The sequence below is a fragment of the Rhinoderma darwinii genome, chromosome 3, assembly GCF_050947455.1.
Source record: "Rhinoderma darwinii isolate aRhiDar2 chromosome 3, aRhiDar2.hap1, whole genome shotgun sequence".
In the NCBI taxonomy this organism is placed as follows: domain Eukaryota; kingdom Metazoa; phylum Chordata; class Amphibia; order Anura; family Rhinodermatidae; genus Rhinoderma; species Rhinoderma darwinii.
Window position 1 is genome coordinate 71769765 of NC_134689.1, and position 23371 is coordinate 71793135.

Sequence of the window (23371 nt, forward strand, 5' to 3'; positions counted from 1 at the left end):
ATTGGATAGATAGATGATAGATAGATAGATAGATAGATAGATAGATAGATAGATAGATAGATAGATAGATAGATAGATAGATAGATAGATAGATAGATAGATAGATAGATGATAGATTGTAGCAATATTTACACAGGGCATTGCTGCCTATTGCACATCTCTCGCAAGATTTCAAGCCGCCCAACATTCCTTGATTTATTTACTTGACCTGACAATATTTCCAAACATTCTCTTGTATGTTTTTTCAGATGAAGCCAAATCTATAAAATCAACTTTTGAAACGGCGCACACTATATGCTAATTACTCATTAAAGGGTCATGGGGCAGTGCCGCTACCCTAAAGAGTCACGCAGTCCTGTTTCCAAACCCACCTTTCCATGCTTGATTGACATCCCCCTGGCTGCTATACATCACTAGTGGCCTCCTCCAACTTTCTCGGATGCGCCAATGCCTTGTACTACTTGGGCACGCACCCTGCAGCAAAGTGTACTCTGCCCGGCTTCATCACTGCACCATGCATGCCAGGGGAGTACAAGGCAACGGCGCATCCGCAAGAGTTGGAGGAGACTGGTAGTGATGTGGAACAGCCAGGGGGATGGCAATCAAAATCTAGGGGGGGCCATTCCAATTTTCGCCTCAGACAGCAGAAAAGCTAGAATCGGCACTGGCTGGAACATAAATTAGACAACCTCTTTAAGACTGGATAGCAGAACATTATTAAGGGTAAAGGTTCTATTGGGAACTTTTAATGTCATGATAAGTACATGATCATAATCAAGATAAGGAGAATGCCAAAGTACTCATGGGGGGAACACATCATGTTTAAACAGCATAACAGACTTACAATTCCAACTGTGGTAATAAACTATATTTTATTTTAAGTGAGGGGCAGGAAGCTGATTTCCAATGAAGCATTAACAAAAAAAAATATTAATATCATAAATATTTGTAAATATTTGAATCACATGTACAATCTGATAAAAAAGTATTTACAGCTTTTAAAAAATTATTAGGTTTTCCTTTTATATGGTTACATGTTAAAAACAGTGGTATTTTATTTCAAACAGGATGAAAGACAGGAGGCACCATCATGTTTAAAAGCACACAGTCTTGGTAACAACATCCTTTATTGTCAGATCCACCAGAAACATTTCTTCTTCACTTTCTTTGTTTTTTTCCGTACTTCTTGTTTTTCGGCAATCACAATTTCTGGTTCGGGTTTCTGAGCAGGAGTCAGGACAGTACTTGGTTCCACCTTATCAAGTTTCTTCAGAATGTGAAGAAATCTTCCTTCCTGTTGTCTGAAGTCATATTCTACACTAGGGAGTAAATGAATAAAATATATATTACAATGTACTAACATGACTTGGGCCTATGATACAGATGTCTCAGTATTGTTTGCTCACTGAGGCAGACATTCATGTTCAGTTACTATCAACTTGTCTTTCTTAATTTCTTAATAAAACCTGATATACAAAGTAAAAAAATAAGATAAAACTGAACATTAACAGTGATAATATCAGTAATACAAGCACATATTGAAAGCTAAAAAGGTTGTCAAGTCAGTTATTTAAAGAAAGCACACACAAAAAGCACCACTTATTTTAATGTGGACATGAATTTCCAGAAACATTCCACACTTTTGTTTATATTTTATGACATATTCAAAATATTCATTGAAGTACAGATATTGATCAAATGGTCTCCTGCTATTGGAAACCCCAGCAATCTTTGTAATCTGAGGGGAGCTCCCAAACGTAAGTGTTCAAATTCCCTTTATCACTTCTACAGGGGGAAACAGAGCATTCCCTATTGCCCAGGCACTAAGTCGGACTCAAGCACTGAGCACACTTATAGTGAGATCTTTCCAAATACATTAACAAAAGTTTGCTGGTATCTACCACTAATGTGGGCAGATTTTTTTTTATGTTATTTTGTGTGCATCTCTGTTTTTATGTTCTTGTATTGGATGTTGTATATATGGCCTACCTTTCCTTAAAAACACAAGGCTAGACATAACTCTCATGTCAAAGTCAGGGAACAGTCTTTTTTTATGCTGTAAGGTCCCAATCCTCAACTTAATTAAGGAAGTCTAGAACAAAGATTACAATATTAACTTGACTGCTAAAAATATCACTGCTCAAGCACAATAGTATAAATTAGACCTTGCTTTAGTTGGTACCATAAAATACCTTGGAAAGCAATTTGTAAGTCCAACAATAAACATAATTTCAGTTTGAAATGATTAACCACTTTTAACATTATGTCCTTTGTAGGTCTAACATTTTGTGCTGATTAATTTCTTAATTTACATTAATACCAGTCTGAGCTCTTTTTTTTCTAAAACAAAAGAGCTCCAAAGCTCCTTCATAGACATACAGGTAAGCCACCACTAGGAGAGCATATGCGCTTACTGCTATTATAATTAAATTCAATGTAGAAAATAAAAAAAAATAAAAGTGAAACAAATTATGTTCGTAGTTGGGCTTGCACTTTCAATTTACCATATTTTCACTACATTGATATGAAGACAGGTACTTCAATAATATTTCAGCAGCAATAGTGATAAAATATGTAATGCACCATATTCAGCTCTGTAATCTCTCCTGCAAAGGGGACGAAGATGCTGTAGAATTTCTGTCCAGAATTTGCGTGCAAAAATTTTGCAGCGTATTACAGTAGCAGCAAAGTGAATGAGATTTTAATTAATCTCATCCATTCGCTGCAGAAAAATTGGCAGAAAACAAAGTTAGGAAATTGATATGTGGTGCGGATTCTCAATCTGGACCATGGCAATTTATTTTGCGTAAAACGCAGCATAATTTCCACATTGAAAAATCAAGACTTAAATTCAACAGCATTTCTGTCCTGTGTGTAGCAGGCCTAACAGGTAAGGTTGAGCTGCAAACCTTGTAAAGATGTATGGTGTTTTGAAACAAATTTCACATAATTTTGAATCTATCTATATTAATAAAACAAACAAATACTTAAATCATAGGTACAGTTATGTTACACAAAATGTATCAATGGTTCACTATGACTAGTCTCTATAAAGCTAATTTTCAAGATTGCTAGATTTTGAGTCTTTCCCCTACAATTGCCAAAGTTAAGCAATACATTATTTCAAAATTGTATTTTTGTTCTAGTACATCTGTGTAACATTCTGCTGTAGTCATGTCACATATAACGCAAAGTATTCAATAATACAGCCGTTCGTAATCACAGGGGATGAATTTGTTCCTCAAGAACATTCCAATAAGAATGTCAGCAAGCAAAGATAAATTAAAAAAAAATTATAACTCTTTTACTATAAAAATATGCTTATACTAAACATAAACACAGCCTGTAGTTAACTGTAGTTATAATTGTTCATCACAGTGCTGAGAGAATGTCTTAGGGCCTGTTCACATTATGACGTATAACTCCAACGGAAGGCACGGTGCTGAGCCCGGGGAAGCCCCTGACGTTGCTGTCCATATATGGACAGTGATGTTAGGGGCTTTCAACTATAGAGTCCCCGACCAAAGCATCACAAGGGCTCTGGCCGGGGACTCCTGTCTTGGAAAAGTCCTTAACGTCACTGTCCATGGCTTTGAGATGCTGGAAACTCCGGCCAGAGCGTCGGCAACATTCTGACTGGGGATTCCGCTGCTGGAGCAGCCCTGACGTCATTGCCCATATATGCACTACCGATGCTCTAGCCAGGGACGCCATGGTTGAAAGCCACTGACATTACTGTCGATACATGGACAGTGAAGTCAGGGGATTCCCTGAGGACAAAATCTCTTGGCTGAGCGCTACCCGATGCTCTCCTGGGGATTCTGGCCCTGGGAAAGCACCCCAATTTATATGTTTAATGTATACATGTCACAGATGCCATACAGTGGCACCCGTCACACATAGGCTCCCATGTAAAAAAAAACGTATACCGCGCGGTAGACTTTTTTTTTGCGGGATCCCTCAGGATGGAATAGCGTAGTATACTACATTATTCCATCCTCCAAAAAAAAAAGGTATACCAAGGTATACCAGCCCTACGGAGGCCAAAAGGACACTGTTTTGGACTCTGTCAGGCTAATGGAGCCCTATGGACACGTTTAGCGTGTACGTTGGGAGTTTTTCTTTTTAAATGTGCACGCTAAATGTACAGCAAAAACATGATGTAAACTGGGCCTTAGTTGCAGTCTGATGTAATTCACTGGTATACCAGACAAATAAGAACTTTGCACCAGTTTATTAGTATAGTTAATGAGCATATAGCATGATTTCATCACTGTGCAGTTACTATGCTCGTCATTGTGCCTGTATCAAGGGAGCTATGGGCTACATTGCTACACCAGCATCCCCTATAGCTATGCCGACACAAATTTAGTGGCGAATCACAGGTAATTCAGCCTTTTCCCCCATTGAATTCAATGGGAGAAAAGTCTGCAATACCTGTGAGTCGCCGCTAAATGCGTGGTGACGATTCACAGTAAGCAAGAAGAAATGAAGGGGAAGCAGTGCTCGTACGAGCACTGCACCCTCTTCTAAACATCTGATCAGCGGAGGTCCCAAAAGTCGGACCCTATTGATGGCCTATCTAAAAATAGAGATTTCTCTATTGTTCTTTAGGTTTTGTTTTCACAGCGTTAACCGTGCGGTAAAAATTACATGTTGACTTTATATAGTGGGTCAATTCAATTATGGCAATACCTCCCACTGCCATGGCAACCAATCAACACCCAATGCAGGGGGCCATCAGGGGACAAAGGGAGCCCCCTTACTGTGTCTAACCACTCGGCTTCTGTGGTCACTATTGACCGTGGCATCTGAGGATTTAAACTGACAAATTTGTAGTTATCTCAGATCCCGGGCGTTGCAGGTGGGTTTGAAACGGTTGGCACCCGTTGCATATGGCGCGGGCTCAGCTCTTGAGCCATCACCATCTTGGGGTAGTGCACATCCTATGTAACTATATGTCGGATGTCATTAAGGGGTTGTCCCTTCAGGACAACCCCTGTTCATATACCCTTTTGGCGAAAATGGACCTCTGTGAGAGCCGTTCTCGCATACCTCCCAACATTTAAGTCTTGTAAAGAGGGCCAACTTATGCGTCACGGGAATAATTTTTTTCCATTAAGCCACGCTTGTAACCCCAGCCCAATCTCCGTAGGCAGTACATACCTATCCTTGCCCCCGGCGATCTAGCGCTATTGCTCTGGCAACACTCCAGATGGTTGTTTACATGCACGTACCATGTGACCGCTGCTTCCAACAAGAGTGCTCAGCAGGGCTCACTGGTGACTAATCGTGTTTCTGGCATAATTACAGAAATACAACAAATGGCCGCTGAGCTTTCTGCTTGGCTGCAGCGGTCACATGTTACATGAATGTAAACTACCAGCACTTGATTGCCAGGGGCTAGGATATGTAAGTATTGCTTTTTTGGTTTGTTTATTAATTTCCAGCTTCTAATAAAAAAATTCACATGTCAGATAACCCCTTTAATAGGTACATAATTAAACAGAAGAAAACTTTGAAGGAGCAACTCTGGTTACCAATGACATGAACATTAATGGTAGTTGTAAAGTTTAAATTCTAAGGAAATTTTAACATCTATAAATGCAAAGTTACAACAAGTTTAATAAGAAATCATACACAAAAAAGCAAGAAAGGAAAAAGAGGAGGTATGCAAGCGACATACAGCATGCCTATGGTTACAGATAATGATAATGTAATGATTTTTCCGTATGCAATACACAATGTAATTTTTGTCCTTATAAGTCAAAACAAGAAGTAGATTTAAAAAAAGCGCGGTTTAAACCCTAGCCGCCGCAGGCCCTAAAGACAGAGCTCCATTTTTCAAATCCACTTTACGTGGTAATAACTTTTTAATGCTTTTACTTATCCAAGTGCTTCTGAGTATGTTTTTTCGTAACACATTGTACTTTATGTTAGTTGTAAATTTTGATCGATTAGTTTACGCACAAATGTGAATAAATTTGGAAAAAATAACATTTTCATAATTTTGAAATCCTCTGCTTCTAAAATGGACAATGATACCATGCAAACTAGTAAATAAGGTTTATTTAATGTCATGTTTATGTAAGCATCATTATTTTGATTTAATTTGATTTTATTAGAACGTTATAAGGCTTATAAGTTTACTACTAGTTTTTTATATTTGAATAAAAATTGCAGCACTTTTTTAGGCACCATTTGAAGTGGCATTGAGGGTCTTATATATTAGAAATCCCTCATAAATCACACTACTGTATTTCAAAAACTGCATCCTTCAACACATTAAAAACGGCATTTAGGAAGTTTATTTCATTTTTTTTTTTTTATATATATTTTTTTTAACTATTTACTTCAGTAAAACAGCAGGTGTTAACAGAGAAACACACCTCAATATTTATTACGTAGAATCTGCAGTTTTAATAAATATCCCATATGTGGCCGTGAGCTACTTGACTCAAACACAGGCCTCAGAAACGAAGGTGCACTTTGCGGGTTTTGGGACCTCCTTTTTATATGGTTTTTTTTCCGGCACCATTTCATATTTGAAGAGGCCTTGATTGATTTTAGATACTACACCTCTTATAAAATGTATCCAGCTGTGCAGTGAGCATTTTGAATACACAAGTGTTGCATAAAATTTATAAGAATAGGGCTGTGAAAATTAAAAATATTTTTTTCCAATAGTTTGTAATTTTAGCACAAAATTTATAATTTTCACAAGGAATTCAGGAGAAAAAGCACACCAAAAATTATTAGTCAATTTCTCCTTATACAGCAATACCTCATATGTGTCACCGCAAATTAAGAAACTAGACCCATTAAAGAATCTATCTAGGTGCTCAGTGTGCATTTTGACCCTACATGTGTTCCACTGAATTTATTAGAATTGGCACTGAAAAAAATCTATTTGTTTCCACAATAATATGTAGTTTTAGCTCAAATTTTAATTTTCACAAGGACTACAGGAGAGAAAACTATTTCTCCGAAGTTTAACAACACCCCATTTGTGGTCTCAAACTGCTGTTTGGGCACATGGCTTGGCTCAAAAGGGAAGAAGCGCCATTTGGCTCTTGGAGAGCCATTTTTTGCTGGAATTGTTTTCTGACACAATGTCGCATTTGCAAAGCCTCTGAAGTACCAATAGAGTGGAAACTCACAAAAGTGACCAATTTAGGAAACTACACCCCTCAAGTATTTATTTTAGGGATGTAGTGAGAATTTTCTACCCCACAAGTGTTTCAGCTTGATTCTAATAAATTTGCCGTAAAAATAGAAAATGTTATTTTTCGCAATAATATGTATTCAGATCATAATTTTTAATTTACAAAAGGATTACAGGAGAAAATACAACACATTATTTGTTACGCTATTTCTCCCAAGTAAGGCAACACTCCATATGTGGTCATGAACTGCTGGGGGGAGCAATAGGGTACAGAGGGAGCCCCTTCCCTCTGTCAACCACTTAAAGTCTACAGTAGATCGATTGTAAATGCCAAGTTGGGTGATGATGCGAGGGTGTCGGTCTCAGAAATGGCAGCCCTAGGGGATACTGATCTACCTAACAGCCAGGAGAACAGCCCATCTAGTAGTCGGCGGGATGGTAATGCAGGTAAAGCAAGACAATTGATAGTTGTAGGGGATTCTATAATCAGGAAGACAGATAGAATAATTTCTCCCCAAGACCACCTCAACCGAATGGTTTGCTGTCTCCCTGGTGCCAGGGTTCGGCATGTGGTGGAACGGGTGGATAAATTACTGGGAGAGTAAAATGGAGAGGAAAAATAGGACCAAATATGCTAGGCGATATCTAAGGATATATTTATGGCTTGATGAAGACGCATGTCCTGCATTGAAACGCGAAGCCTGTATTTTATTCCATGCATTAAATATGTTCGTTTATAGCAGCGCCTAGCATATTTGGTCCTATTTTTCCTCTCCATTTTACTCTATACCTGGCGGTGAATTTCCATTTACTGGTTTGGACCTGGGCAGCAGCTGTATCCCTGATCTACCTACACACACTATGGGTGTGTCTGCTTTCAACACATCTAAAGCAGCGGTGATTAACCTGTAGGCTGATTTTTCTCTTTTAACAGTGTTGTGCCTGTTCAGCAGAACCTCTCTAGGTGAGTACAATTCACCTTATCCCTGTGTAAATTACTTGTGGATAATCTGCACTATGTGGCGCCGTGTGTTGTTTTTTTTCTCCTCATCCAAATTACTGGGAGGGGCTAGTGATGATCCAGCTGTCGTGGTCCATGTGGGTACCAGCGATAGAATACATGGTAGGTGGAACCTTAAGAATAATTTTAAAGATCTAGGCTACAAGCTAAAGGGAAGGACCTCCAAGGTTGTATTCTCAGGAATACTGCCTGTGCCATGTGCATCACAGGAAAGACAGCGGAAGCTCAGGGAGTTAAATGCATGGCGGACGTCTTGGTGTAGAGGAGAAGTCTTTGGGTTCCTAGAGCAATGGGCTAACTTTTCATTGGGGTACAAACTGTCGATTGATACATTCTGCAGATGATTTGCACCTAAATGGAAGGGGATCCGCTGTACTGGGGGAGAGAATTCTAGCTGGGGTGGCGGAGTATTTAAACTAGGGCTGAGGAGGAAGGTCAATGTATAAAATAAAGGGGTAGTTGGTTAGAGAGGGGTCAGGCTATATATATTGGTGTGGGGAGAAAATGACTGTGGGGAGAGGACTAGACAACAGGATAAATAGATCCTTTTGTTACAAAACAGCAATGAAAATAAAAATGCCCAAATAATGTCAAATAATCACATTTCTGATACTGAAAGTGAAAAATTGAAAGGCAAGTTAAAGTATATGTTCACAAATGGCAGAAGTCTAGCAAGCAAAATGCGGGAGCTGGAGGCCTTGGTACTGGAGGAACATATATATATATATATATATTTGGTGTTGCTGAAACATGGCTAGACTCTTAACATGACTGTGCTTTAAATCTACAGGGTTTTACATTTTTTCGGAAAGACAGGACAAATAGGAAAGGTGGTGGTGTATGTCTGTATGTGAGAAGTAATATGAAGTAGAGTGTGAAAGAGACAATATTGGGTGAAGATTGCGAGGAGATTGAAACCTTGTGGGTGGAATTACAAAGGGGGGTAAACACTGAAAATATTACTTTTGGTGTAATCTATAGACCCCCCCCAATATAACTATAGAGATATAAGGTCAAATATATAAACAAATGAAGCGGGTTGCACAGGCTGGTACTATAGTAATAATGGGAGATTTTAACTACCGGGATATTAATTGGGGTCATGGTTCAGCTTCAACTGCAAAGGGGAGAAATTTAGTCAGCCTGTTGCAGGAAAATTTTATGGGCCAGTTTGTGGAAGACCCGACTAGAGTTGAAGCTCTGTTGGATCTGGTCATTTCTAATAAAGACTTGAGGGCAGAAGGAAGGGGCTGGCACTGTTGCACCAGTAATTAATAATTGAGTGGAGGTTCACATTGGCATTATTCACATTGATGGATCACTGCAGTCAATATGCCCAGGAGGTGCTCATCGATTAGTACAGCACATATAACTTGAAAATCGAAATAGAAAACATTGTTTTCCTGCCCTTTTTATGCAAATGTCATTGCATGTTGTTTCATAACAAATTTTCATAATAACAAGCAGAAAAGTACACAACATATGATAATAGGTGATGCACCATAATAATTTCATAGCATAAAATAACATTATATTGTTTTTCTTAAAATAACAAGGTCTATGTCATAAAAGCACTCAGATCGTTTCGGTCATTAAAACCGAGCGGTTCTAGTGCTCCTGTCTGTAGAATCATTTCAGCCTCTTTTTGTAAGAGGATTTTATGTCTATCTCCTTCGGACATTATTGGCTTGATTTGGATTATGCCTGCAGGTTGCGTTGTCCACATTTGTAATTGCCTTTCGGCCCCATTGCCAATTCTCATTTCCTTTTTCCCTTTGTGCGGCCCTTAACCAGTATATCTTTTATATTTTTACATCTACGAAAGGATACTATTAGTTTTCTAACTGTGACCTCCGCTAGCAACGGGTCATTTTCACCAAATGCCATTTTTTTCTGATGCTATTACGAATTGCATCACTCATAGGACTATGGCCAAAAGATAAAACAAACCATTTATTCTCTCTTACATTTGATTTCTTCTTCTTTTTATTTTGATGTTATAAGGATATTTGATTATTTTTGGTTGCCTTTTTCAATGCCTCCATAAGACCCAAAGGGTATCCCCTTAATTCCAATCTTCTGGTCATCTCATCTGCCTGTTCATAGAATACTACATCACTGCTATTAATTCCTCTAAGACGTAAAAATTGGGCATATGGTAAGGATTGGGTGACATGTTTAGAATGGTAATTATCATACCTTAGAAGTGTGTGGGTAGCAGTAGGTTTTCGGTATCCTCTTGTCTGAACTCTTCCTTCTTCTATAGTTACAATCTCCTGGTTCCCAAATGTATATGTAAAACTCATATTAATACTATTTGTATCGAGATATTGCACAAATTTTAGAAAATCTTCTTGCGTTCCAGACCACACTATAAAAATGTAGTCAATGTAATGCAAGTACAATTGCAAATACCTAGCATAGGGATTAGATAAATTGTAGATCATTTTTTCCTCCAGATCGGCTAGAAATAAATTTGCATATTTGGGGCCACTGGGGTCCCCATAGCCGTTCCTGCCTTTTGATGGTATCATGTGTCATCAAACTGGAAAGAATTGTGATTCAACACAAACTGCAATGCTTCGCAGACAAAATCAATAAACATAAGATCCCCTTTTGTATACTGTAATTGACATCTGACTGCCTGTACACCCGCATCCTGCGGGATGCGAGTGTATAGGCTCTCTACGTCAATACTAGCCAATTTAAAGTCCTACCAACCGAATTCCATCAAAATTGTCAGTAAATCCTGTGTATCCTGTAAATATGAAGGAATATTCCCTAATAGTGGGCGCATCACCCAATCCAAGTAGGGTGAAAGTGGCTCAGTAACTGAGCCAATTCCCACTACGATCGGGCGTCCCAGGGGAAATTCAGTCGATCTGTATACTTTCCGAATGAAATACCAATAAGGTTCTTTCGGGAACGGTGTAAATAGTTTTTCTGCAAAGCTTTCTGAGAAAAATCCATCTTCAACTCCCTTTCTTAATAGTGATCTCAATAACCTTGAGTACAACGATGTCGGATCCTTTTTAAGAATGTCATAAATCGTGCTATTGTCTAACTGACGATGAGCCTCCTGTAGATAGTATTCCCTTGACAGCAGGACTATATCCCCTCCCTTGTCTGACGGTTTTAGGATAACATTTCTATTGGAACTCAACCATCTTAATTCCTTCCTTTCATCAATTGACAGATTTGGATTGGCTGATGGATAAATCAAACACTTCACATCATGTGTGACTTCTTTTTTAAATAAGTCCAATTGTGTATCGGCAGGCAAGGGAGGGTTAAATGTGGATGGTGTTCCACCCTGGAATCTCTCATTATTCTGCGTGTGTTGTTCATAATCTAACTCCTCCAATGGGACATCCATTAGTACATGTAACATTTTTCAATCCTCATCTGTAAAATTATCACTCAGGCTGAATCCTAGAGCTCCTACACTCACCCTTCTTTCGCGAACAGGAGTTTCCCTAATAGAATTATTGTTTGAAAACACTCGGTGTAAATTCATTTTGCATTTTGCGTATTGACCTATATAGATTTATCTCAAACTTAGTGAAGTCAAATTCAGAATTTATGCAGTAATTAAGACCTTTAGAAAGCAAAGAAATACAATCTCAAGTCAGTGTAAGATCAGAAAGGTTAATCACAGTGACTTCACTATTTAGGTTGGGTACACTAGGATCAAGCAAAAATGTGGGGTCATTAGAGGCACAATCTCTTACTTCCTCCATGAGACCTGCTTTCGTTTGACACCTGCGTTGATGCCTTTTTTGCCTCTGGCGACCCCTTAGGATACGCATCCTAAAGGGTTATTATTCTCTTCAGCGACGGGGCTGATGGAATTGTTCGTCAAAGGACCATGCCGGGTCCCGTCTTCTCCATGGCTCAAATCAGATCCTGAATCAGTAGTCCAATAGTCAGAAGCTTTTTGTTGAATCCTCGGACGTCTGTATTTCCGGGTTCTCCAGTTGCCCCAATTGAAAATATGGCCATTATCAAAGTCACCTTAGTCCCTAATAAATTTGTCCTATTTCCGTTCCTTTTATTTCCGACTGGATAGGGATGATCTTTTTATCCACTTTTTTTTTAATAAACATTTGGAATTGTGATTTCGTCAATATCGTTTTCAACTCCATTTTGGCTTTTCCAAGTTCCTCTTTTACTACGGAATACTCTTTCTCAGTACGGGATAAAATGAACTCCGTTAAATTCAGTGAATGCTGTATATGAAGTTGTTTCCACTTAGTAGCAAATTCCACATCCTCCTGATATTGTGACCTATTGCAGTCTTTATACGATTGTAATGAGTACACAACTTATCATGATAGGTGATGCACCATAATCATTTCATAGCATAAAATAAAGTGCCTCAATGTTTTATCATTTCTAATAATGCAGCGCTTGTTGGGAATGTCAATTTTCGTGAAAACCTCGGTAACAGTGATCACAATATAGCTATATTTTACCTATACTGTAAAAAACAAACACAGGCTGGGAGGGCAAAAACACTTAATTTTAGGAAGGCAAATTTCCCCAGGATGAAGGCTGCAATTCAGGATATGGACTGGGAAGAACTAATGTCAAATAATGGGACAAATGATAAATTGGAGATCTTAAAATCTACTTTGGGTAATTATAGTGCAAAATTTATTACTATAGGTAACAAGTATAAATGACTAAAATTAAACCCCACATGGCTTACACCTTCTGTAAAAAGGGCAATATATGACAAAAAAAATGAATTTGAAAAAATACAAATCTGAGGGTACAGCTGTAGCCTTTGTAAAATATAAAGAGCTTAATAAAATCTGTAAAAAGGTAATAAAATCAGCAAAAATACAAAATTAAGGCCTCATGCACACTTCAGTTTTTTCCTTCAGGGTGCTATCCGTTTTTGTCACTGATAGCACCCTGAACCCATTCATTGCAATGGCCCCATGCACACTTCCGTTATTTAAACGGATCCGTTGTTCCGTTCCGTTCAAAGTAGAGCATGTCCTACTTTGCTCAGTGATTCAGTGACCGTGTGGCCCATAGAAGTCAATGGGTCAGTGAAAAAAACGGATGGCACACTGAAGGCTTCCGTGTGCTGTCCGTTTTTGACTGATCCGTTGCCATAGCAATGGCTGGGTGGGACAAATTTCACAGACTCACAGTCTACAGTAGCCAGTCAGTTCTGAAGATGGATGTGGAAAGAATAATAGCATTGGTGCAGGATCACCCAGAACTGTGGGATACGCGCACAGAATGCTACCACGACCGTTATAAAAAGGACGCCGCGTGGGAGGAGCTTGCCAAGAAGCTTTTGACACGCAGATGGCAGAAGGGAACTAGTGCCCAGCGTCACAAAATAAGTAAGTAAATGCACACATTGCACTGCTTGTTTTCTGAGCATGCTTTTCTTTTGTTCCATTGTATGAAATTCTCAGTAAGTAAACTTTACACATCCACAGTAATGTTATTTTCGCATTGACCTGCTGTCTTATAACATGTGCTTTGCAATCCCAAAATTCTGACCGGTATAGACTTTGCGCAGTTTCAAGTGTGTCAGAGGGTAGCGTAGACCTTGCACAGTTGTATTCTGTATTATTTCTAGTAGAGATGAGCGAACTTATGATAAGTTCAGTTCGGCTAGTTCGCCGAATTTCACGAAAAAGTTCGATTCGGACCGAACTAGTTCTGACCGAACCTGTAATTTCCATGCGCCGAGCATGGTACTGTCCAGGGTGCTGATAGAGTTAATGGAATGCACTAACTCTTTCAGCAACCTTGACAGTACCATGCTCGGCGCGCGGAAAATAAAATTTTAATGTAATAAAAAAAATATATAAATACGTTCATACTTACATTCCTCCTGTCCGGCCTCCAGCGATGACGTTTCATCCATGTCACCGCTCGCTGCAGCCAATCACAGGCTGTAGTGGCGGTCACGCTCGTCACGTGACCGCCTCTGCAGCCAATCACAGGCTGCCGCGGCCTCTGCAGCGGATCACAGGCTGCCGCGGCCTCTGCAGCCAATCACACGCTCCTCTCCTGAAATACTCTGTGCTGCCTTAAACTCTGTGGACAGGTCAGGATCCTGTTTCTTTTAAATGCTGCACTGTAGCGCAGCCTTATATCGTGGATCGAGCAGGTTCCCCAGCAGCATTTAAAAGAAACAGGATCCTGACCTGTCCACTGAGTTTAAGGCAGCACAGAGTATTTCAGTAGATGAGCACGGCCGGCCACGGGCAGCCGGTCGTTTTTCCGAGCCGTGCTCCCATTATAAAGTATAGTAGCACGGCCCGTAAAATAAAAAAATAGAACATGTTCTAGCTTTTTAACGGCTCGGGCACCTTCCCGTGAGAAAACGGGAAGGTACCCGTGGCTAACAGAAGTCTATGGGCCCGCTATTTCGGGTCGTAATTACGACCCGTAAATCCAAAGTAAGCCAAGCAGAGTAATCTCAAACTGTTCTCTATGCTCTGAAAGCTAAGAAAACTGCACTAAAAACTTCTTGTAACCTTTCTATGGGTGTTTCCTGGGACATGTGACAGGTTCAAGTGAAGTTCACATCCGTTTTTTAAACGGAAACACGGAACGGAAACGGAGTGCACACGGAAACAAAAACGGACACACGGATCCATCAAAAACGGCCGTTAAAACGGTGATGGAAGTGTGCATCAGGCCTAAAGGCAGGTGGCCAAGGATAGTAAAACTAATCCCAAATAATTCTTCAAGTATACAAATGCAAAAAAGCCAAGGTCTGAACATGTATGACACCTAAATAGTGGTAATGGGGAGTTGGTCACAGGGTTATAAGAGAAGGGAGAGTTATTAAATGTGTTCTTTAGCTCTGATTATACAACTGAAGAACTGTGACTAGTGACTGTGACTGGTATAGTGCCAAGGGACTGGCACAGGGCAAATGTGGTGCCTACTTTGAAAATGGGCTCTAGATCTTCCCCGTGAAATTATAGACCAGTAAGCTTAACCCCTTAAGGACGCAGCCTAGTTTTGGCCTTAAGGCTCAGAGCCCATTTTTCAAATCTGACATATTTCACTTTATGTGGTAATAACGTCGGAATGCTTAAACCTACCCAAGCGATTCTGAGATTGTTTTCTCGTGACACATTGGGCTTCATGTTCGTGGTAAAATTTGGTCGATATATTCAGTGTTTATTGATGAAAAATTGCAAAATTTAGAGAAAATTTTGAAAAAAATTGCATTTTTCAGAATTGAAATGCATCTGCTTGTAAAACAGACGGTTATACCACCCAAAATAGTTACTAGTTCACATTTTCCATATGTCTACTTTAGATTGGCATCGTTTTTTGAACATTATTTTATTTTTCTTGGACGTTACAAGGCTTAGAACATAAACAGCAATTTCTCATATTTTTAAGAAAATTTCAAAAGCCTTTTTTGTAAGGTACCTCTTGAGTTCTGAAGTGGCTTTGTGGGGCCTATGTATTAGAAAACCTGATAAAACACCCCATTTTAAAAACTAGACCCCTCAAAGTATTCAAAACAGCATTTAGAAAGTTTTTCAACCCTTCAGGCATTTCACAGGAATTAAAGCAAAGTGGAGGTGAAATTTGCAAATTTCATTTTTCTTGCTGAATTTGAATTTTATTAATTTTTTTTCAGTAACACAGAAGGTTTTACCAGAGAAACACTACTAAATATGTATTGTCCAGATTCTGCAGTTTTTAGAAATGTCCCACACGTGGCCCTACTGCGCTCGTGGACTAAAACACAAGCCCCAGAAGCAAAGAAGCACCTAGTGCATTTTGAGGCCTCTTTTTTATTAGAATATATTTTAGGCAGCATGCCAGGTTTGAAGAGGTGTTGAGGTGCCAAAACAGTACGAATCCCCCAATAGTGACCCCATTTTGGAAACGACACCCCTCAAGGAATTCATTTATGGTTGTTGTTACCATTTTGACCGCACAGTTTTTTCACAGCACGTATTTGAATTGGGCTGTGAAATGAAAATTTCTTATTTTTACAGGGAACAAAATACCCCATTTTGTTGCCCAATTTGTTCTTAGTTTGGCAATACCCCATTTGTGGTGATAAACTGCCATTTGGGCCCATGGGAGGGCTCAGAAGGAAAGGAGCGCTATATGTTTGTTGGAGTCCAGATTTTGCTGGATTGGTTTTCGGGTGCCATGTCGCATTTGCAGAGCCTCAGAGGTATCAAAGCAATGGAAACCCACCAAAAGTGACCCCATTTTGGAAAATACACCCCTCAAGGAATTCATTTATGGTTGTTGTTAGCATTTTGACCACACAGTTTTTTTCACAGCACCTATTTCAATTGGGCTGTGACATTAAAAAAATGAAATTTTTTCCAATAAGATGTAATTTTTTATCAGAATTTCTTATTTTCACAGGGAACAAAATACTCAATTTTGTTGCCCAATTTCTCCTGAGTGCAGCAATACCCCATTTGTGGCAATAAACTGCTGTTTGAGCCCATGGGAGGCCTGAGAAGGAAAGGAGCGCTGTGTGACCCCATTTTGGAAACTACACCCCTCAAGGAATTCATTTATGGGTAATGTGACTATTTAGACTCCATAGTTTCTTCACAGAACTTATTTGAATTGGGCTGGGAATTAAAAAAAAATATATTTTTTCCAATAATATGTCATTTTAGCTCAAAAATTCTTATTTTCACAAGAAATAAAATACTCCATTTTGTTGCCCAATTTGTCCTGAGTGCGGCAATACCCCATTTGTGGTGATAAACTGCCGTTTGGGCCCATGGGAGGGCTCAGAAGGAAAGGAGCGCTGTGTGTTCTTTGGAGTCCAGATTTTGCTGGATTGGTTTTCGGGTGCCATGTCGCATTTGCAGAGCCCCAGAGGTATCAAAGCAATAGAAACCAACCACAAATGACCCCATTTTGGAAACTACACCCCTCAAGGAATTCATTTATGGGTGTTGTGACCATTTTGACCCCATAGTTTTTTCACAGAACTTATTTGAATTGGGCTGGGAATGAAAACAAAATTATTTTTTTCAAATAATGTGTCGTTTTGGCTGAAAATTTCTTATTTTCACAAGAAACAAAATACCCCATTCTGTTGCGCAATTTGTTCTGAGTGCCGCAATACCCCATTTGTTGTGATAAACTGCCGTTTGGGCCCATGGGAGGGCTCAGAAGGAAAGGACCACCATTTGGCCTACTGGGGATTTTCTAGTGCGAAGTCATGTATGCAGAAGCACCTGAGGTACCAGTACAGTTGAAACCCGCAAGAAGTGACCCCGTTTTAATAACTACACCCTTAAGGCATTCATCTAGAGGTGTAGTGAGCATTTTGACCAGAGACCTACACCCCATAAACTGTAATGTGGGTTCTCCCGGGTATGGCAATACCCTACATGTGGCTGTTATCAGCTGCCTGGACACACAGCAGGGCTCAGAGGGGAAAGACGAGGGGGGATAAGCTGTGCGGAGTGCATCAGGGTAAGTGAAATTGGGGTAAATTATAAACCAAGGGATGTATGATAAATTGTATAACTGACTTTCATACAGAGCTCTGGTTATTCGGGACACGTGTCACATTGATATATTGTGTCATCCCTTATCGCCCTCTTATAGCAGACTTTGCACCTCTTTTGACTTTTTCCCTTCTTGCCAGTTTGGGGAACTTCTCCTGGAAAGTGTTGCCGCCTTGGTACGATGCGTGTGGCCCCGCTTCCAGAAGTACTGGGTGCCCCCCCTTCTTGGTCCCTAAAGATTAGGTTCTTGATAATCACCTCTTGAAATTCCAGGAAAGTTCCCGTCTGGCCTGCACATCGACGTAGCACGTACGCATTGTACAATGCCATCTGTATGATGTGCCCGGCCAGCTTCTTATACCACACCGCATGGCGCTGTAGGGCTTCAGGATTTGATCTTACAAGTCCATCCCTCCCATGTACCTATTGTAGTCCAGGATGCAGTCTGGTTTGGGGGTGGCCTTCCCTTCATATAGCCTAAACCTGTAGGTATACCCGGATGCACTCTCGCAGCTTATACATCTTCACGCCATACCTTGCCCTCTTAGCCGGCAGGTACTCGCGGAATTGAACCCTCCCTTTAAAATGTACCAGGGACTCATCAATAGAAATACACTTCTCGGGGGTGAATGCTTGGGAAAACCAGGCACTGAAACGGTCTAATAGGGGTCTCCGTTTATACAAACGGTCAAAACTGGGGTCATCTCGGGGTGGGCACGGCTCATTATCAGTATAATGTAAGAAGCAAAGTATTGCCTCATTTATTTATTTTTTTAGGTTCCAGTTCAGTTGTGAAGTTGCTTTGAGGGGCCCATATATTATAAACCCCTATCAAATACCCCATTTTAGAAACTAGACCCCTCAAAGTATCCACAACAGCATTTAGAAATTTTATGAACCCTTTAGGTGTTTCACAGAAATGTAGAGCAAAGTAGAGGTGAAATTTACATTTTTTTTTTGTCAGAATATCCTCTTTATACCATTTTTTTTATAACACAAAAGGATTTATCAGAGAAATGCAACTTAATACGTATTGCCCAGATTCTGCAGTTTTGAGAAATATCCCACATGTGGCCCTAGTGCGGTAATGGACTGAAGCCCCGGCCTCGGAAGCAAAGGAGCACCTAGTGGATTTTGAGGCTTCTTTTTTATTAGGCACCATGTCCGGTTTGAAGAGGTCTTGTGGTGCCAAAACATTGGGAACCCCCCAAAAGTGACCCCAATTTGGAAACTAGACCCCTTGAGGAATCCATTGTAGTTTTCTTGGGGTGCATGCGGCTTTTTTATCAGTTTTTATTCAATTTTTAGGTGGCGTGGTGACTAATAAACAGCAATTCTACTATTGTTTTTTTATTCTTTTTTTTTTACAGCGTGCACCATGCGCTGTAAATTACATATTCACTTTATTCTGCGGGGCGATACGATTACGGCGATTCCAGATGTTTATAGTTTTTTTTATGTCTTATGGCGTTTGCACAATAAAATACGTTTTGTAAACAATCATTCACTTTTTGTGTTACCTTATTCTAAGAGCCAGAACGTTTTTATTTTTCAATCAATAAAGCCGTGCGAGGACTTATTTTTTGCGTAACGAACTGTAATTTCGATCAGTACCATTTTTAGGTACATGTGACTTTTAGATCGCTTTTTATTCCATTTTTTGGGAGGTGAAGTGACCAAACAATTGTGATTGTGGTTCGGTTTATTATTATTTTCTTTTACGGTGTTCACCGTGCGGGATAAATAACGAAATAATTTTGTAGTTCAGGCCGTTACGGACGCGGCGATACCAATTATGTATAGTTTATTTGTTTGTTTATATATTTTTATTAATAATAAATGACTGATAAGGGAAAAATGGGGATTTTTACTTTTAATACTTTTAAAACTTTTACTTTCTTATTTTTACACATCTTTTTTTAACTTTTTTTTTACTGTATTACTTTGTCCCACTAGGGGACTTGAGGGCAGGAGGCCCTGATCGCAATTCTAATACACTGCACTACATGCGTAGTGCAGTGTATTAGAACTGTCAGCTACTCACTGACAGCAAGCATAGTGGGTCCTGACGTTGTCAGGACCCACTAGGCTTCCGTCTATGGCATAGCCGGACGCCATTGTTTGGTGTCCGGTTGCCATAGTCACCATCGCCGGCCGCTATCGCGTAGCAGGCCGGCGATGGCAGCTTAACCCCTAAAAAGCCACGATCTCTATAGAACGCGGCTTTTAAGGGGTTAATCAGCGGGGACACAGCGATCGGTCCCAGCTGTAGGAGCTGCGGCAGCTGCTGTATGAGATAGCAGCTGTCACAGCTCCTGTATGTGTCGGGAGGACGGCCGAAACGGCCGTTACTCCCGAGACGTACTATTAGGTCATGGAGCGAGAACGATACAGCTGCCATGACCTAATAGTACGTCCAGGAGCGGGAAGGGGTTAACATCCATCGTGGAGGAAATGTTTGCGGGGCTATTGAGGGTCTATATACAGGATTATGTGACAAAAAATAGTATTATAAGTGACCGCCAGCACAGTTCTATTAAGGACCGAAGTTGTCAAACCACCACTTGATTTGTTTTTATAATGTGGTGAGCAGAAGCTTAGACAGAGGGGCTGCTGTAGATATATTGTTTTTGGAATTTGCAAAGGCATTTGACACTGTCCCTCACAGAGGTCTAATGGCTAAATTAAGGACTCTAGGTTTAGAAAGTATAGTTTGTAATTGGATTGAGAATTGGCTCAAGGACCGTATCCAAAGAGTTGTGGTCAATGATTCCTACTCTGAATAGTCCCCGGTTATAAGTGGTGTACCACAGGGTTCAGTGCTGGGACCACTATTATTCAACTTGTTTATTAATGATATGGGATTAATAGCACTATTTCTATTTTTGCAGATGACACCAAGCTATGTAGTAATGCACAGTCTATAGAAGATGTTTGTGAATTGCAGGCAGATTTAAACAAACTAAGGCCTCATGCACACGACTGTAGCCATGTGCATGGCCGTGATTTTTGGTTCGTCCGTCCGCCAAGTGTCACCCGTGAGCCGCCTGAAAATCGCGGGCCGTGCACATTGCCGCGTCCATTATTTTCTATGAGCCTGGACCGCAGAACACGGCCGTAATAAGACATGTCCAATCTTTCTGCAGTCCAGGCTCCTGGGCCATGCACTGGCCATGGAAACCACGGTCGTGTGCATGGGCCCATAGAAATTAATAGGGCCGAAATTCTCCCGTGGATTTTCGTGGGAATTGCGGCCGCAAAAGCACTTTCGTGTGCATGGGGCCTAAGTGTTTGGGCGTCCACTTGGCAAATGAAGTTTAATGTAGATAAATGTAAAGTCATGCATCTGGGTACCAACAACCTGCATACATCATATGTCCTAGGGGGAGCTACACTGGGGGCGTCACTTGTTGAGAAGGATCTGGGTGTACTTGTAGATCATAAACTAAATAACAGCATGCAACGTCAATCAGCTGCTTCAAAGGCCAGCAGGATATTGTCGTGTATTAAAAGAGACATGGACTCGCGGGACAGGGATATAATATTACCACTTTACAAAGCATTAGTGAGGCCTCATCTAGAATATGCAGTTCAGTTCTGGGTTCCATTTCATAGAAAGGATGCAATGGAATTGGAAAAATTACAAAGAAGAGCAACGAAGCTAATAAGGGACATGGAGAATCGGAGTTATGAGGAAAGATTAAAACAATTAAACCTATTTAACCTTCAAAAAAGACGACTAAGGGTGGGACATGATTAACTTATATAAATGTATTAATGGCACATACCAAAAATTTGGCAAAATCCTGTTCCATGTAAAACCCCCTCAAAAAACAAGGGGGCACTCCCTACGTCTGGAGAAAAAAAGGTTCAACTTGCAGAGGCTACAACCTGTGAGAACTGTGAATCTATGGAAAAGTCTACCGCAGGAGCTGGTCACAGCAGGGAAAGTAGATGGCTTTAAAAAAGGCTTAGATAATTTCCTAGAACAAAAAATATTAGCTCCTATGTGTAGAAGTTTTTCCCTTCCCTTTTCCCATCCCTTGGTTGAACTTGATTGACATGTGTCTTTTTTCAACTGTACTAACTATGTAACTTTGTTACTGTTGCAATGCGATGTCATCGGTATATTACAGTCAGCATGCACAGGAGCTGTGCCCATGCCATCCCATAACTGTACGCACATTTGGGGACTATACCGCTAAAATGGACATAGTTACGTCCTTTTGCAGGAAGGGGTTAAGGCTATTTCACACATAGTGGATTTGTTGTGATTTTTTAGTCTAGATTTGTGAACAGAAATTCTGCAGATGAACAAATCTCATCCAGATGCAACGGAAATTCTCCAGAAATTAACTGAAATTAGCAGATTTTTTTAATTAGCAGTATTTCAATTTGTACTGCAGAAAGTACACAACTGTGTTGCAGATTTTTCCCATTGAATTCAATGGGGAAGAAGATATTAACAAGCAAATCCAAGTATTGCAGTCATTTGCATAAAAATCCACAGTACTTAGATGTGCTTAGAACCACAAGCATAGCATAGTTAGTTTAAAATAATGTTAAATTAAAAGAACACTATAAACTCTGTACACCCGGCCTCCAGCAATAATTTGTTGTATAGACACATGACCGGTTACATGTGACGATAACTTATCGCTGGAGGCTGGGTGTACAGAGACTGTTGCAGACGTTGCCATAGGGGTAGAGATGAGCGAACCGGGACAACCGAACCCGGTTTCGGTCCGAACATCGTGAAAAGTTCGGTTCGCAGCGAATCCGAACTTCACCAGGTTCGGCCGAACACGTTTTGACCGAACCCGGCTTATGAGTCACTGATTTTCCGGTACGCGACGTCAGGAGATAGTCACTGTCCAGGGTGCTGAAAGAGTTAAGCGATCGGCAGTAACTGTTTCAGCACCCTGGACAGTGACTTCCGATCACAATATACATCAACGTGTAAAAAAAATAGAAGTTCCTACTTACCGATTACTCCCTGCTTCTTCCTCCAGTCTGACCTCCTGGGATGACGATTCTGTCCAAGTGACCGCTGCAGCCAATCACAGGCCAGTCATGTCAGCCAGTCATGGGCTGAAACGTCATCCAGGGATGTCGGGCCGGATGTCAACAGAGAGGGACGCGTCACCAAGGCAACGGTGACGCGTCCCTCTCTTGACATCCAGCCCGACATCCCTGAATGACGCGACAGTCCTTGTGACTGCTGCAGCATGTGATTGGCCTGTGATTGGCTGCAGCGGTCACATTGGCTGAAACGTCACCAGGGATTTCGGGCCGGATGTCGAGAGGGACGCGTCACCAAGGCAATGGCCGGGAGGCCGGACTGGAGGAAGAAGCAGGAAGTTCTCGGTAAGTACGAACGTCTTTTTTTTTTTTTTGTTACAGGTTGCTCTATATTGTGATCGGAATTCACTGTCCAGGGTGCTGAAAGAGTTACTGCCGATCAGTTAACTCTTTCAGCACCCTGGACAGTGACTATTTACTGACGTCGCCTAGCAACGCTGCCGTAATGCCGGGTTAACACATGTAGCCACCGGTCATTACGGGAGCTCCATAGACTTCTATGGGCTGCCTGTGCCGTTATCACGGCCACGATTTTTATGGGCTTTCTTGAATTACAGGTTCGGTCCGAACTAGTTCGGTCCGAATGGAACTTTTTCATGAAATTTG

General features: G+C 40.6%; 2 protein-coding genes across 2 annotated transcripts in view; one reads left to right on the plus strand and one right to left on the minus strand.

The window, feature by feature from the left end:
* The window catches only part of DOCK2 (dedicator of cytokinesis 2), a 963684-nt gene that overhangs the window by 520058 nt on the left and 420255 nt on the right, over positions 1 to 23371 (plus strand). The gene's annotated exons all lie outside the window — the stretch shown is intronic.
* The window catches only part of INSYN2B (inhibitory synaptic factor family member 2B), a 128646-nt gene continuing 106243 nt past the window's right edge, over positions 969 to 23371 (minus strand). The window contains exon 4 of the mRNA XM_075856402.1: positions 969 to 1319. Coding sequence (XP_075712517.1) covers positions 1133 to 1319 — 187 coding nt within the window. The 3' untranslated portion in view covers positions 969 to 1132. The remainder of the gene's footprint in view (positions 1320 to 23371) is intronic.